We start from the raw sequence: 16,077 nt of genomic DNA on the forward strand, positions 1-16,077 counted from the left end.
CCTGATTTTTTTCAGTCAGCTAATTATTTCTTTTATTTAATTAGCATTCAAAAATATTAAATTACATTTCTCTTTCATTTTAACTTTATATTATTTTCATTATTTTTACACCATTTACTTCTATACTAATAATTAACACGTTATCATATGGTGCGATCCTGGTGACCCCGCTGGCTCCTATTCCACTGTTCTGAAATCAGTTAGTTCACTTACTAAACAGACTTGTGGTAACATTTGTGTTATTTCACCGTGGTAACTTCTTCGCTGTTTCTAAAAGGCGTTACAGTTTTTGATCGACATCTTATATATTCATTGATTTATTTTTCAATTCGGCATCAAGTTTTTGGGAGATTTTGCATGTGACTTCTCCAGATTTCCATGTGACTTCTCCAGACATCAAAACAGGTCAGAATGCAATCAGCTGAACTGTTACAACACTGTGACTGACAGATGAGGAGGAGGAAGTGAGGTGAGGAAGAAGAAAGAAAGAGTGATGACGGTAGAGAGGCATCATCTATGTCGATCGTGATTGAAAGCTGTCTGTAGCATGAATCATCAGCGTTACGTTAATGTTTGCATTGGCAACCGACATATCGAAATACTGTGGAGGTTTTCAGTAAGTGTAGCCTGGTAAATGTGATTCTCTAGAAAAATTCTGCCAGGAAAGCTTTTCTTCATAATCCTTCATTCTTATTGGTCCGTTGTTTCTATAGCAACACCTCATCAACGTTTGTTACTATTTGTTGTTGGCTGTGGTATAAAAGGAATTAAACACTTTGTGAATTCGTGCTCTTATAGGAAAACGATAATCATTGATTATATTCCTGTAAGAGTGCATCCTAAACATTGTTTACTAATGCGATGTACTTCAATTTCGTAAGTTATGGCACCACTGAAAACTGTTCAGGTGTCCGTAGATGGTTCGGAGAAAAAAAACGTGATTACAAATGCTGCTAATTCTTATGTGGCAGATAACTGAGGTCTTTGTTTATGTGAAGTAGTTTAAGTCAGAGGACTGGACGAAGAACTGGGTGCAGCCTGAGGATGATATTTCCACAGTGAACAGATTACTAAATAATTACTGTACACTAGCAAAAAGTAAACCAAGCAAAATTTGAACACTGAAGATCTGGGTGAAAGAGATATTGTGGAAAGAGAGGAAAGAAGAGATTTTGTTTTATTTTTCGTTCGAATCAGTACTTTAGGCATATTTTGAGACACAGAGTGCTTTACACTGCAAGACTTTTTTGCAGCACCTCAAGTAAGACAAGACAGAAGTGCTGGAAAAGAGGTGATGCATACTGAGGCACATTTATTAAAGAAGGTGGGACACTTACTGTTATTTGATTTGAGGTCTCTGTGAATGACAGTAACTATAGCCTCGCTGTGAAGGTACAGCATGCCTCTGGCGATCTGCACGGCCCAGTTGACCAGAATGTGTGGTGCGATGCGTCTCCCGGCCAGCGCACGGCTCAGAGGTCCACCGGACGCGTACTCCATGATCAAGCACATGTTGGGCTCCTGCAAGCACACTCCTTTGAGCGCGATGATGTTGGGGTGCGTGAGCATGGCGAAGAGGCGCGCCTCGTTGCGCACGTTCTGCGCCGTCACGCTGATATCCTCGTCCGGGTCCTGGCGCGCAGCCTTTACCGCCACCAGGTCCCCTCGCCATGTGCCGCGGTAGACCTTCCCAAACCCGCCGACACCGATCACCTCTTGCAAGCTGAGATCCCGGAAATCTACCACATCTGGCTCGACCTGCAGCTCCACTGCTGGCCCGAGTTCACCTGCTGTCACGCTGGAACCCGGGATCTTTCCATATCCGCTGGGTTTAAGCGAGACGTAATTGGAAGGGAAAATTCCCACCTTGTTGTTGACCTTTCCAGCCCACCAGCCTTCATCCCCGGAAATTTCCGAGTCTAAAGACAGAACTTCCACTACGTCGCCTTTCCGCAGGGTGAGCTCGTCCTTGCCGGACGCCTCATAATCGAAGAGCGCAGTCCAAACCGGGTTGGTGAAATTCCCTTTCTGGGATTGCTCCAGATTTTTCCAGGGGGACAGCGTGCCGCGCGTAAATATGGTCTTCAGAGGCTCCATAGCGCTTCTTCTTCTTCTTTTTCTTCTTCCTCTTTACGAACGGATCCAAACAATTGGAAAACGCTCCAGATGTACACACTCTCCGGCCCCTCTCTCCAGTTTCCAAACTGTACCTGAGGATCATGGAGAGGGACTGTTGCGCTCTGAATTTTCCTCCAAAGCCAAGCGCGCTAACCATGAAAAGACGCACAGCACCGGGACACATGGAGAGCGCGGGTCTCCATGAAGATGGAAACGGTGGACGTGAGCGCAAACCCTAAGCACTCCATGAACGCTAGGTTGAGATGTGTTCAAATCCCATATCCTAAGATGTGATTAACAGGAAATGAGTCGAATTTACTACATTGACGAACTAAATTTGTCCATAAAATCTTGTGCACCTTGCTTTGCTCAGTGAATGCGCAAAACACATAAACTGCTGCGCCAACAATGATCTAAAACTATGTATATATAAGGAAATATCCTGAGTGTTTTAAAAGAAGAAAAAGTCCGTTTCTCCGTCCATGATGAGTATTTTTAGTCGTGAAGTGCTTGCGGTCAGTCCGAGCAGGAAGCGCAGAGAAGAATGGCAGGAAAACGCACAAAACCCGCAAAACTCATTGTGCACAAAGCACAAGAAAGCTCTATCACCTTTTTACTTTAAGTCTCCAAATCCAAACGCGCAACTGGACATATTTAGGACCAAAACCACATATGTGCGTGTTTTCCTCCTCTTTTTTTTCTCTTCTCTACCACCACTAAATGTTAAAACAGGAAGTTCAGTGCCAACAATCAGAAGCGTTACTTAAACCCCGAAAAACACAAAAAAAAACAAGCTGTTGTAGGTGATTAAATCCAATCAGTTCCACACACTTCTCTCTGTTTTTTTATACTAAGAAACCGACCTTCCAGTCTTTTTTTTTTTTTTTTTTTTGGAGTTACTAAACCCCACATGGGAGGGGCTTAAAGTTTTCACTCATTTCTGGTGGCTGAGTATTAAAAAACTTGTCGCACACTTAATAAGAGCCCTTTTCAGGGTGTAAACTCAACGGTGTTATGCGCTCTATCTAGTCCACTATACAGCTGTTTGACATAAACCTCTAATCAGACGAGAGTTTGGACGGTTTCCTTTTGGATGAATATAAAACAAGTGATTACTCCCTATATTCGTTCCCTATATACAGCCTAAGTCAATACATATGGACTCCCTATCTAGTGCACTATCTAGTTTAATAATGGGATACTGAGATGTTTCCAACAGGAAAGGGATCAAATGACCGTCATAACGCGCTACTGTTGTTGTGTCGTTGCTAATCTGAAGTGCAATTACTGTAGAAACGGAAATGTGTTTTAAGTGTGTATTTAAGGTTAGTTAAACCTTATTGGATAAAATGATCTATTTTTATTAAAGTAAGTGAATTAGGTAACACTACTACTACCAATAATAATAATAATAATAATAATAATAATAATAATAATAATAATAATAATAATACCCAACCTTATTTTTTTTATTTATTAAAATAAAGTGAAATAGGTAACACTTCTACTACCAATAATAATAATAATAATAATAATAATAATAATAATAATAATAATAATAATAATTAACCAACCTTGAGTTAAACCTTGTTGGTTAAAAGTATATATTTTAATTAAGGTAAAGTGAATTAGGCAACACTACTACGATAAATAAATAAATAAATAAATAACACCAACAACAGCGACATACTCGGTGCTTGGGCCCCTAATTATGATAGCAAGTGGGCGGGGCTTATGTGACGCCATTTGTACTGCATCAACAGGTGGATGTTCTGGAACAAACAGGTTTAGCAAGCTTTATTGAGGTTTTCTAAACAGCCTAAACAAGTAAATTGCCTAAGTCATGAGTCAAAAACAAAACAGAAATAAATGAAGCTGTTTGTGCTGAATTCGTATTGTTTTACAACGTAGAGCGAAGCCGGCTTGAGCCTGAAGACTAAGGCGTCTACATTTCAGCCAGAATACAGGTAGAAGGTGCTTATTGTGGTCATTAAACAAGTACAAATCATCAAACCTCATACAGTATAGCCCCAAAAAACAAGACCAGCAACAGCATTATTTATGGGGCCGATTAAGTCCGTAATGGATATCAGTCCACGTGTTCTTCTTCCAGTTATATCCACTGTGGCTTCAGTTAAGCAAATCACAACCCACCACGTCCTTGAGGTCCAAACACTGGCTCTCATGTGAGATCCATCTTTAGTAACGACTTCCAAAGTCTACCCGGGGACAAATGTTGCAGAACCAATCCTCAGACGTTTCTGCGAGGTTGAAGAAAACCAGAGAACCTAAAGAAATCCCACCCATATAGACACAGGAGCAGAACATGTGCACAAATAGTAACCAGTAAATCATTTTAAGTGTTGCCATGGATGAACCGCTTAAGCTGATGGATATTTAATTATTTTAGACACTGGAAACATCAAAATCCTTACCATGATGTGGAAGGATCTCTGTGGTAGCTTAACGCTCTAACACACCGTTTCTGACACGTTTCATTTTCAAGACATAACTTACCATTTGGCTTCCTCAGCATTCTCCAGACCCCTAGAGGGCCACACTCAGGTTTAGCCTTTGTCTTGGAAATGCTGCCTTTCCGGCTCTATACATTTACAGCATTTGGCAGATGCCCTTATCCAGAGTGACTAACATTATCTCATTTTTTTTAAACAGCTGAGCAATTGAGGGTTAAGGGCCTTGCTCAAGGGCCCAACAGTGGCAGCTTGGTGGACCTGGGATTGAACTCACAACCTTCCGATTGGTAGCCCAACACCATAACTACTAGGCTACCACAGGCCCTTTACCCTCTGATGTTTCTCGAAGGTGAGTCTTTAATATTATGGCTCGTTGTGAATCGCTCATCGTGTACGGACGCAAACTCCGGGGACTCAGAAATACAGACATCACCATTTTAAAGGAAGAAAACAGGAAGGAATGTCGAGTCGGCTTTTATTTCCTGGGGCGGGTTGGTAGTTTGGGGTTAGTAAAAAGGGGTCAAAGGGGAAAGGGTGTGATTTTGGAAATGCTTCACATCTAAGAGTTGAATGCGAGAGCACACACACACACATACACACAAACAAGCGAGCACTGAGTCATCATTTCTTCAGGAAGGATGTGGTGGTTTCCGAGGCCCAGTAGCAAAGAGTTCGCCCCGGCTATTATAATAGCTTACTACACAAACACAGAAACACACAGACACACACACAAGAGCTCCTTCTCCATTAAATGGATCATGATCATCACCGAGTTGACCAAATGATATATATGGCACAATGGGTAGAAGTGTGCTGGTGTAAATAGGAGCCGGAAAACTATACGAAAGTGGCCACTCTCTCGGTGGCCTACAGGTCAGTCTCCATACTACAACCTTTTAAAATACAAAAGAGGAATCTTTTCGAAGAAAACTCTAGTGTTTATATAGTTGTAGCTTTAATGGATTGTCTGTTACTCTGTCAAGATCAACCATTGGCTGAAAAGCTAGAAGTTGAAGAGCATTCCCAGAGTCTTGAGCCCACTTTGGAAAAGCTCTTTGGAAAAGACGGAGTGCCAACCCATCGCAGGGCGCACACACACACACACACACTACGGACAATTTTCCAGAGATGCCAATCAACCTACCATGCATGTCTGTGGACCGTGGGAGGAAACCGGAGTACCCTGAGGAAACTGGGAGCACATGCAAACTCCACACACACACAAGGCGGATGTGGGAATCGAACCCCCAACCCTGGAGGTGTGAGGCGAACGTGCTAACCACTAAGCCACCATGCCCCCCTACATTACATATATGTGATGTTATTTATATTCTATATTACATATAGTTATATAGTCTTCTAATTAGTGAACAAAACAAACAGAGAAGTGGTGAAAATGTATCCATCAAATCTAGACGTATAACCAAAAATAACAGCATGTCTGTCTACTTTCGATGATGTGTGAAGCACACCGTTAAAGAAAAAAAAAAAGGCTACACCTTTCACTAGAAGAGTAAGCTACAAAAACGTAGTACAACAACGCGGTCACTGTTTATTACTGACCCCTTTTTTTCAGCCTGTATAAAAGAACACACTCTTAAAACGACATGTTTTTATGGCTGTAAACAATGGGCTTTTCCCTCCTTCTTCCCATTCTTTATGCAAAAGAGTACACAAATCAGAGAATTTGTAAATCTACCATAGGCTCAAGTCGCACGTGTCCGACGTCACGTACTACGTCCACGGTTATAACTTTCAATCCCGTCTCCAGTTCAACGTTTACAGACTTCCATGCTAACTCTTCTGTATAAGAAATAAATACGCTCTAACGTTATCTCAATAACAAAGCAGTTTATTATTAGACTTAGTCCCTGTGAAGCAGCTGTTACTATAGAAATAACCAGCACGAGCGTCTTGACGGACTTCCGTCGGAGCCGTCGTTATAGGACGTGTATCATCTTCTGAGTTTAATCTTCCAAGTCATATGCAGGGTTAGAGAAGATATTTTGCTTCAAGTCTTCAACCAGAGCTGGAAAATCATATGCATCCTGCTTTATTCAAAATGATATACTATACACACACACACACACACGGGAAAGAAAGAAAAAAAAAACGATAAAGGAACATTATACCGAAATTTGCACTTTATTTCACTTATATAAAATAATAAGAATGTTAAAAGTTTCACATACAGCCTCGGAGCAGCCAAAACTTTTACACACCTGAAGAGAGACAGCCACAAAAACAAGGTACTGTATGAGGGAAGGATAGAAGTGTTTCTGGCTCGTCACGGGCCTCGTTGGAGAACATTAAAAACAATTTAAAAGATACAAGATGGTGATGAATAGCGTGGATATAAATGTGCATTTGGTTGTCCGGTCGGTTTGTACAGGGGGACGTGGCTCACGATTCTGTTTGTGATTCGGTCTTGTGCAAGTTTGACTTTTTTTTTTTTTTTAAACAGTTAATCCTTTCGATCTCAGCCTAGAGTTCAACTCGGTCAAAAGAGAGAAATTAAAAAAAAGAAAAAAAAAAAAAAAAAAAAAAAACCTTGAAAGAAACAAAACTAAAATCCACACTGGAGAACAACATGGTTTATATTTAAAATGTTCCAAAAAAAAAAACAACAACAAAAAAAAACAAACAAAACTGAGTCTTGTTTAAGGGAAGGAAAAAAAAAACAAAAACAAAAAACAAACAAACAAAAAAAAAAAAACAACACACACACCACAGCTCTATATAAGCCTGACAGAATTAACAGCATTAATGCGAGGCTGTTGGACCAGAGTTAACTGTGTCAGGCCATTTCCCAATTCATACACGTCACATTCCTTAACGCCGCGAACGTCCTTCATCTTTGTTGCAGCCGGATTTCCCCACGATTGATCTGAGGTGTCGGTGACACCACAAATGAAACTTAAATAGCAAAGAATGGAAAAAAAATTGTGCTATGCTTTTAAAGTCGCTAATTGGCGGACTGTTGGGGGGAAAAAATTACAAATAATAATAAAAAAAAAAAAAGGAATCACGGCCTATCTTAACAGAGAAACAAAAAAAAAATGTGCAAAAGACTAGAGGGAATAACTAGCATGGGTTTTTAATTTACAAAAAAAAAAAATTATTAAATAAAAAGAGCTTAGGGACATATTCCAAAAAAGAGACTGTGAGCCAAGAATGCAACAAAATTTTTTTTTTGTTTGTTTTGTTTTATGTTTTTTAAAAAATAGCCTAAACCAATTGTCCGCTTTTAACCTGGACAGTAAAATAAGAATTCTTAAAAAAAGAAATTAAAACACAGAGCTAATATACAACCCATTCTTCTTCTTCAGCTGTGGCTGCAGGCTTGCTAACGCCCTTCACCCGTGTCTGGACGTTAACCGTTTAAGTTCTGTCGCGTCCCGTCCGTTTGCGTTCTGCAGCCGAACAAGAAAAACTTAAGAAAAACGAATGTAAAATGGTTCGACCGGGGTGAGGTTGAGGAGCTAAGAGTCGTAGTCTTCGTCGTCGTCGTCGTGTTCTTCTTTGTGCGGCGCCGTGGCGTTCGGAGGCGGGATCATCCCCATGACTGAAGGCTGTGAGCCGAAAGAGCCGATGGGCATGGACAGAGCGGCCTGAGGGGCACCCACGGGTATGGGCATGTACGGAGGGGGCATGTCTGGGCTACGTTTAGGGAAGAAACAAGAGATAAAAAAAAAGAAGTTGTTAGAAGTGCTATAATTAATTCAATGTCACGTAACAGACATGCAGCGTGTGAGGACATGTTCCCATAAAGCCCTGTGTATGAAACGAAATGACGTCGCTCGTCGTTAGGGTCACGTCGAGACTACTGTAAAGTATTGAGAAACACAACGCACGCAAAGTTGGACGGGAACCGACTCCTACTTATTAGTGGAGAGGAAACATACGGAGTCGTTCTGTTGTAAAGACGGCCAGAGAGCAGGTGAGACGAAACTAAATGCCGTCACAAATCAGGATAGAATGGATTGGGAACATTTAACGACATGTTATAGCGTTCGAGACACTTCCTGCTAAACTGCAGCATCACTGTTAGCATGCGGTTAAACACACCCTGAAAGAAAGCTGTGTGTGTGCGTGTGTGTGTGTTCACCTGTGAAAATGGGATGGTTCCTGATGGTGCGTGTTGGGCTGAGGAACGTCCTCCTCGTCTCCATCTGTCTCGCTGTCCTCGGAGTCATCCTGACAAACGAAACATAACGAGTCGTTCGTTTGTCCGATATAACAGCAAGTCGAGACGCAAAACGATAAGCGATGATGTTAAATCGGCGTTTCTAAAACCCCAAAAGTTGGGGATGACGTCCGATTAATTCCTGCACAAAGCTCTGCACCCGAAGATCAACAGGAGATTAAAATGACTGAGGACAGACTCACCTCTTGTTCAGACTCTGTGCCTGACAGCTTCTTGTCTTTGCCTTTGGCTCCTGCTCCTCCGTTCTTGCGTCCTGAGCCGAGCTTTCGGCCTCTGCACCGAACAAACCACAATCAGTTTACTCTCTCGTGGCCTTTTTACACCTGGTCACTTCATGTGTTGTCTCTGATCCCATAGCTATCTGAGTTGTTAAAACTGTTCCATTTACATTAGGCCACATAAATGCGTCTCGGCGAATCGGATATCGATCCGATCTTTCTACTCCCGCCCAATATGCAAATATATTTGACCTCATTTCCGGGGTAATTGAAATGGAACACGCTTTGGTGTATATACGGTTTTCAGAATGCAATCAAAAAGAAGACAAAAAAAATCGTTAATACGGTTATGCTACAAAAAACAGCATTTACTGTTTGCTGCATTTTCGCTGGCGGCAGCGGTGCATTTTAAGCCCCAACGAGAGGCCTGGGTGAAAGATCACCTGCGAGTGACGTACTTCTGTTTGGGAGGAGTATAGCGCTGACGTATGTGGCTTAAACAACCACATGCATTTACACCTGTCCAGTTTCATCTGAAACGCGTCCCAGACCACCTCCTGAAGGGGTTCGAACGATCGGATTTATATCCATCTCGAAAACGTTTAGGAGGGCATTTAGACCTGGTCTTTTTACCATCGGGTAGCTATCTGATCACAGAAAACGCATGAAGTGACCAGGTGTAAAAAGCCCTTAAACAATCGAACCTCTCTCACAAAATCTGCCGGTTGTTTCATAGTCGTGATGAAAACTGCAGTTTACACCCTCGGATGCTGAGACATGACCGATTAGACGCATTTAGGCTTAAAAACCTTGTGGCATTTAATCAGCATCCGATTTTTTTGTTTTTATTTCTAAGATTTTATTTCTTGCTCCGTTTGAATCAAGCGATGAATAGAACTCGAGCATGTACAATGTTTTCTATACAATTATTTGATGCGTAGCTTTTCCCTGATGTTATTCTTCATACGCCCGCTTCAAAAAAAAAAAAAAAAAAAAAAAAGGGCATCTCGTTAAACCTTGTAATTTTCGCATCTTTGTGTATTAGAGCACCAAAATTGTTCTGATGCATCTATGCTACTTTATTCATCCAAGTCATCCACCACATTGCTGTGACTGAAAGTGTGTGTGTGTGTGTGTGTGTGTGTGTGTGTGAGAGAGACCTGCGTGGGATTCTCTCCGCTCCCTCTGTGTGATTTTCGTCCCCCTCTCCCTGCATGTCCGGGACGGCGGCCACCAGATCCTTCAGGAAGTCGAACTGCTGCTCCAGTTCGATGCACTGTTTCCTAAACAAACACGCGCACACTTTTCAGACCTAGCACAGTAACCTGGAGAGCTATTTGTGTATCTGATACGTCGATGCTAAATACTTACAGATGTGACGTGGTCATGGTTTTGGCGTTGCGGGATTGAGTAACGTGGCATGCTTTTGTCAGTAGAGACTCCAGGAAGAGTTCCAGTGCCCGCGCTCATATATGAGTCAAGGGCGCATCACACATATGACGCCATTTCTACGGGAACGACTCGGACGTGTACGCGTTATCAAAAGATTGAGAATAAGCAAGTGTGGATGTTTGTTTTGTTTTGTTTTACGATGTGTTCAACATTTATCCCCAGTGTCAGCATGCGCAGAACTAAAGCAGCTGGGAGACCTAAAGGGCACATCGTCTCGATTTACAGCAGCCTATACGGCACTGTAGCTCTTTTCCTCCAGTAAAAGGGCCTAGAGGGCACTTCATCATTCTTCCTCACACATACAGGAACTCAATAGGGAACACGATCACTTGCTCCACTGGCAAGGACACCCTAGAGGGCACTTCATCTTGCCTCCCTCAACCCCAAAGTCATTTTTTTTCCCCTGTTATGGTACTTCATCACTTTTTTACTTCTCTCTCTCTTTTTTTTTTTTTTTTTTTTTTTATAAATAGTTTAGGGGTTGTCTGTAGAGTAAATGACCGGGCAAGTTATTCTGTTTTGTCTACCTTAGGGGCAATTCCGCTGCGATCTATAACCCGGAGGAAGAAGCACTGAACATCAACACCACTCTGACCTCCATAGTTGTTGTTTAGCATAAAGCAATTCAGGCAATTGAGGTGATTTTAGAAAAAAGCAAATTAAAGATAAAGTGAAAAATAAATAAATAAAAAACCTCAAGGATACATATTATGACAGGAACTGCAGCAGCAACTTTGCCTATTTCTTCATCCGTCTGCATGATCTTCTTAATCCTTGCCTAAAGCACACGAGAGAGAGAGAGAGAGAGAGAGAGAGAGAGAGAGAGAGAGACACTTCATTTCATTTCCATAAGCAAGGCTGTATTTTTGAAAGCTATACCAGGACCCAGATCCAATTACCGCGTTGACATCTTAAAAGATCAGAAAAATAAATCGGAAGAATTGTAGAGTTAATTGTTCACTATTGCTAAGTCCCTATAGGACTATATTAACACCACGATGTAAGAGAAGTTCACCGGTCATTAATTTGTCTGTTCTGCACGACATACATGCACACACAGGCATCGAACACAGGCAAAAACAGGCCCAGTCTAGAGCTCTAACCGGATGTGATTTAATTTACATGGGGTCCTGGAGTAATTTCCTGTTTAACAGGTGCTCCCCTCTGATTGACGTTTTTTTTGTCCAGATCGGTCGTGTCTGGGTTTCCTGCTGTTGTTTTTCACCAAATTCGTCAATCATTTGATCATTTTAGTCCGGATGCACGCCTGTATATTTCTATGCGGATGTCTTTAAGTCTGACTGCTTTTACTTGCAAATGTTTCATCCTCTAGTTTTCGCGTCAGTGATCTCTCACGTCAGCGAGGGGAAAAAGGTCAGCACTGCGTTCTGCATTCGAGTAGGTATCGTTATCTTTCACGGCTTTTTGGCGTGAGGCTTGTGACGAAACTTTAAACAATCAGTAAGGGTTACATTTTTGGTTACAGTTGTGGAAAATCACAACACAAAATACAAAGTTATCATACGTAGATCTCAGACCTAACCTGTTAACGAATAGAAAGCTCTACAGATCCAAAAAAATATCTGAAACGTAAAAAAATACGTTTCAGAAACGTAAATAAATAATATTAAATACTTTGCAGGGAAAAAAATTCCCTCTGATCTTAGGGCTTCAACAAATAAATAAATAAACAAACAAACAAACAAACAAACAAACAAACAGGAGCCAAGATTAAAACAGCAAAAAGTTCATTTTTTAATGTAATATTTTTATTTTATCTTTTTTTAAGAGGGTGAATAATGTTATAATAATAATAATATAATAAAGTATGAGCAAAACCTAATGTAATGATAACAGCAGAAAGTGTCTGAATATTAAATCATCAACTGCAATAAAATTTATTTTTTTTAAAAGTGTTGAATCTGTCAATGGTGTGTGTGTGTGTGTGTGTGTGTGTGTGTGTGTGTGTAACTCACTAATTCCGCTTCCTTGCTAACTTGCTAGTCATAATCACTAGCTTAGTTTGCTAGAGCTAACTACATTTGTTTAGCCAAATACTAAAAAAAGAGAAATAAAAAAAACACTTTCATACACCGAGTCTATTTATATCAGCTAATAACAGTACTGTAAAACAAAACAAAACACTACGGGTGGCTAAGATGGGTGGCTAGGATAGCCTGCTAGCTAACTAGCTAGCTAGCTATAGTGCCCTGCTGCAGCCAGTTAGCATCGGCCTTGAGTAGCTCATTTGCATTAGTTTGTTAAAACTGACGTCAAACAGCCATGTTGGGTTGGAAACACAAGGGGGAAATGAGATAATAAGATGGCAAACAAGCTATAATAAAATTATATGATAGATCAGTTGCTATAACAACGGATTAACGCGAATTAGCTTAATCTGGTAAGCTAGCTGTCATGTTCATGTGGTGTGTAAAGCTAACCAACTCACCGGAGGGAATCTGGCGTTGTATTTCTTCTTTTTACTTGGCATTTTAAAACTTTTTTTTTCTTTTCTAATCCGAGATCGAGTTTGTTTACAGCGTTATTCGTCTCCCTGCTGGATTCAGGCCACTGTTTTTGGTCTGCAGCTTCTTTTCTCTTCCAGCCGGATTCACTAGCTCAGCTCGGGGCGCGTCCCAATACACCAACCTATCAACTCACTTAGGGAACGTGAGTCTTCTAATATACACGTAAAGACGCACTATTTAGGCGCCCTAAGTAGGGCTCAAGTGTGCGAATCTGGACGGCGCCGCTTCCCAGCGATTCCGTACAGCGTATGCCGTGTTGTTTGTTTTTGTTTTCGTTTAGTTGGTTTATTCGTATCGGAGATACGATTCAAGCAGTATGTAGAATCGGGGTTGTTATTCATTCTCTTGTGTAAGTTTTCATATTATATTCATAATAGTTTGTAGCATGGAAATAAAGTTTGGCATCGGAACTGTATCCGTTAGCAATTAGCACTTAGCATAGTCGGAGGGCTTAAGGGCAGATAATAAAAAAACAAACGCTTATTTATTAACCGTAGACGTGTTTAAAGAAAAGAAATGTATGTAATGGAAGTAAAGTTGGACAGTCAGTGAGTTGGGTTTGTGTGGGAATTGGTCAAATGTGTGCCTGCGTGGATAAACACACAAACGCAGGTTGCTAACGTCTGAGGTGAGATTTAAGTTTTGTGACCGTTTGTGTTGTTGTTTTTGTTTGTTTTTAACGTTTTCTTTTTGTTTTGCAGGTCTAAATCATACAAGACAACTAACTTTTATCTTTAGCAAGAATCTGATCACTAGTAGTTTAGGTACAGCATGGAGTTCACTAAAATATTTATTGATCTATTAATTATTAGTTCTACTAACTATTATATTTATTTTCATGAACTATTATTATTATTATTACTATTATTATTAGCTATTATTAGTTTTCTTTTTATCAACTATTATTATTGTTGTTATTATTGTTGTTACTATTAACTATTATTATTATTATTATTATTATTATTAACTATATTATTTTTTATCAACTATTATTATTATTATTATTATTATTAACTATTCCTATTATCATTTTTGTTATAAATAGGGGCGTAGACACCTATTGTTATCGTTAGTCTTCTTCTTCTTCTTCTTCTTATTATTATTATTATTATTATTATTATTATTATTATTATTCCTCCTATAGAACCGTACGTAGGAAAGTTATGAAATTTGGCACACATGTAGAGGCCAGTCTTGTGTTACTATAGCAACTTTGGTGTGTCTAGCTCAAACCCTCTAGCTCCACCAGTCCAAACAAATTGGGGGCAGGTTGGCACACAATATGCCTTGGGTGCTAATATCAGAACCAGAATCAGAATCAGCACCACAGTGACACACACACACACACACACACACACACACACACACACACACACACACACACACACACACACACACACACACATTGCGCAACGTTTCGTGACAGCGCCACCTAGTGGCCACGAGATTTTCAAGTTAAGTCCAGTATTTTACGAATGCAATGACATATCGCTACGAAACTCGGTATGGTTCAGCAGTGACATATTCTGAGCGCATCTGATCGGCTTGACCCCGTAATCGCTGCTTGCAGCTATTATTATTATTATTATTAACTATTACTATTATTATTATTAATTGATAAATAATGCATTTATTAATTAAATGTAAATCATTGTTATTAGCTTGATCAAGGCTGCAGCGATACTGATATCGATATCAGGTATTGTTCAGATACTAGAAAAATGATCTCATGAGACTCTGATACTACATTGATAGCTGAGATGATGGTGTCCTGGACGATTCTTTCCCCTTTGTGGTGCTTTAAATGAACGGTACCTTGTGCTCAGTTTTAATGCCGACACTCGCTGATACTGTTCTGTTGGTCCACTGATCTCTTTACTCGCTTTACTCTTTTTGGTGTCAGTATCAGTACTGAACGAATACCATCTTGGTATCGATGCATACCTAGACTTTGTCTTATTTTCCTTAAGGAACATAGCTAAAGTTTTTTTTTTTATTATTCCTGTAGTGTTCGTCGTTCACAGGATTACACTTCACAATCCGCCGAGTCGCAGACAGAAAAGAAGATGGAGGAAGACGAGCAACCCGGAACTCTTTCAGCGGAGGATCACGCTGCCGAGGCTATGGCGGCCGATCTGGATCCTTGGATCGTATTCGACGCCCGCAAAACTCCCCGAGCCGAGTTCCCAAGTTGGTTGGAATCCAATCGTCCTTCACAGGTGAGCCGCTATGGGGACGAGATTTCTGGGCCAGTAGGGTGGATCGCTGTACACGGCACCGATCACTGCCCGAGCAATGGCGACGTCTCGGGTTTGCAGGAGAGCTGGGAAAGACTTCAATCCAGCAGCCGAGCCATCACTTTCCAGACCATAAAAGAGCTCGCTCTGAATCACAGCGTGCTCACAGGGAAATGGCTGATGCACCTGGACACAGGTTTCAAAGTGGACCATGCGTGGGAGTGTGTAGCGAGAGCCATCCTGGATGGAAAGATCTCAATGGCCAAAGTGAGTCCGCGCGTGCCTAACTCGGACAGCCGGCACGTCATTTGCGTCTACAATGACAACTTCACCGACGAGGAGCAAGTGATGCAGCTGGACGCGGCTATCAGGGCGACGGGCATCAAGTGTCCTCTGTCTTACAAGCCGGACGTCTACACGTACCTGGGGATTTACAGGAATAACAGGTGGAAGCTGTGTCCAACAATTTACGAGAGCAAGTTCGATCTGGAGTGCGTACCTCGTCGCTCACACATCGTCAGCAAAGTCACCAACTTAGAGGTTACATAAGGGGAAGATTAAAACTCCGGCATGGAGAACTTGCCTGATTATACCGGAGACAACATTTTGTCGCTTGTACGTTTGTTGTGTCAACCTGTTAATCAGTTCCTTCACCAAAAATATTTCCTCATTGACATTTAACTTTCTTAACCATTTTTTTTAACACCTTTGTTTAAAGTCAGTACTCAAGATATTGTAACTTCATCATCATATCTGCTATGCCAAGATGCCAATTACACCTTTAATCGTTTGTGTTGAATCATTAAAGAACACAGAGATATCACACGTCACGTTCATAAACCT

At 40.9% G+C, this 16,077-nt stretch overlaps 3 protein-coding genes across 15 annotated transcripts in view; 1 reads left to right on the forward strand and 2 right to left on the reverse strand.

The window, feature by feature from the left end:
* The window catches only part of LOC113635472 (mitogen-activated protein kinase kinase kinase 11), a 33,674-nt gene extending 30,670 nt beyond the window's left edge, over window positions 1–3,004 (reverse strand). The window contains exon 1 of the mRNA XM_027134935.2: window positions 1,338–3,004. Within this exon, the coding sequence (XP_026990736.1) occupies window positions 1,338–2,097 (760 nt within the window). The 5' untranslated portion in view covers window positions 2,098–3,004. The remainder of the gene's footprint in view (window positions 1–1,337) is intronic.
* A 3,717-nt stretch (window positions 3,005–6,721) lies between these two features.
* drap1 (DR1-associated protein 1 (negative cofactor 2 alpha)) lies at window positions 6,722–13,064 on the reverse strand. Its single transcript, XM_027134840.2, has 7 exons — window positions 12,919–13,064; window positions 11,175–11,247; window positions 10,389–10,482; window positions 10,178–10,300; window positions 8,982–9,072; window positions 8,701–8,789; window positions 6,722–8,252 (listed from the first exon to the last, which is right to left on the reverse strand). The coding sequence occupies exons 1-7, from the start codon at window positions 12,958–12,960 to the stop codon at window positions 8,075–8,077; spliced, it is 690 nt and encodes a 229-aa protein (XP_026990641.2). The 5' UTR covers window positions 12,961–13,064; the 3' UTR covers window positions 6,722–8,074.
* Window positions 11,684–16,059, forward strand: c7h11orf68 (chromosome 7 C11orf68 homolog). 13 transcript variants are annotated; one of them, XM_027134832.2, is made up of 3 exons: window positions 13,002–13,139; window positions 13,699–13,761; window positions 15,006–16,059. In XM_027134832.2, exon 3 carries the CDS (start codon window positions 15,064–15,066, stop codon window positions 15,781–15,783), a length of 720 nt encoding a protein of 239 aa, XP_026990633.1. In that variant the 5' UTR covers window positions 13,002–13,139; window positions 13,699–13,761; window positions 15,006–15,063; the 3' UTR covers window positions 15,784–16,059. The 13 variants fall into 13 exon arrangements, with proteins under 13 accessions (XP_047672412.1, XP_026990636.1, XP_026990635.1 ...); XM_027134831.2 differs by lacking the exon at window positions 13,002–13,139 and adding an exon at window positions 13,208–13,346; XM_027134830.2 differs by lacking the exon at window positions 13,002–13,139 and adding an exon at window positions 13,354–13,625.
* The last annotated feature ends 18 nt before the right edge of the window (window positions 16,060–16,077 follow it).

This window comes from Tachysurus fulvidraco, chromosome 7, assembly GCF_022655615.1.
Source record: "Tachysurus fulvidraco isolate hzauxx_2018 chromosome 7, HZAU_PFXX_2.0, whole genome shotgun sequence".
NCBI lineage: Eukaryota > Metazoa > Chordata > Actinopteri > Siluriformes > Bagridae > Tachysurus > Tachysurus fulvidraco.

Excerpts from the sequence above, each read along its gene's own strand:
- drap1 (XM_027134840.2), bottom strand. The coding sequence starts at position 12,960 with ATGCCAAGTAAAAAGAAGAAATACAACGCCAGATTCCCTCCG. Across the intron at positions 10,301-10,388 it reads ACCATGACCACGTCACATCT|GAAACAGTGCATCGAACTGG; the intron begins GTAAGTATTTAG and ends GTGTTTGTTTAG. Across the intron at positions 8,790-8,981 it reads GCACAGAGTCTGAACAAGAG|GATGACTCCGAGGACAGCGA; the intron begins GTGAGTCTGTCC and ends TTCGTTTGTCAG.
- c7h11orf68 (XM_027134827.2), top strand. The coding sequence starts at position 13,246 with ATGCCGTGTTGTTTGTTTTTGTTTTCGTTTAGTTGGTTTATTCGTATC. Across the intron at positions 13,347-15,005 it reads GTTGTTATTCATTCTCTTGT|TGTTCGTCGTTCACAGGATT; the intron begins GTAAGTTTTCAT and ends TTATTCCTGTAG.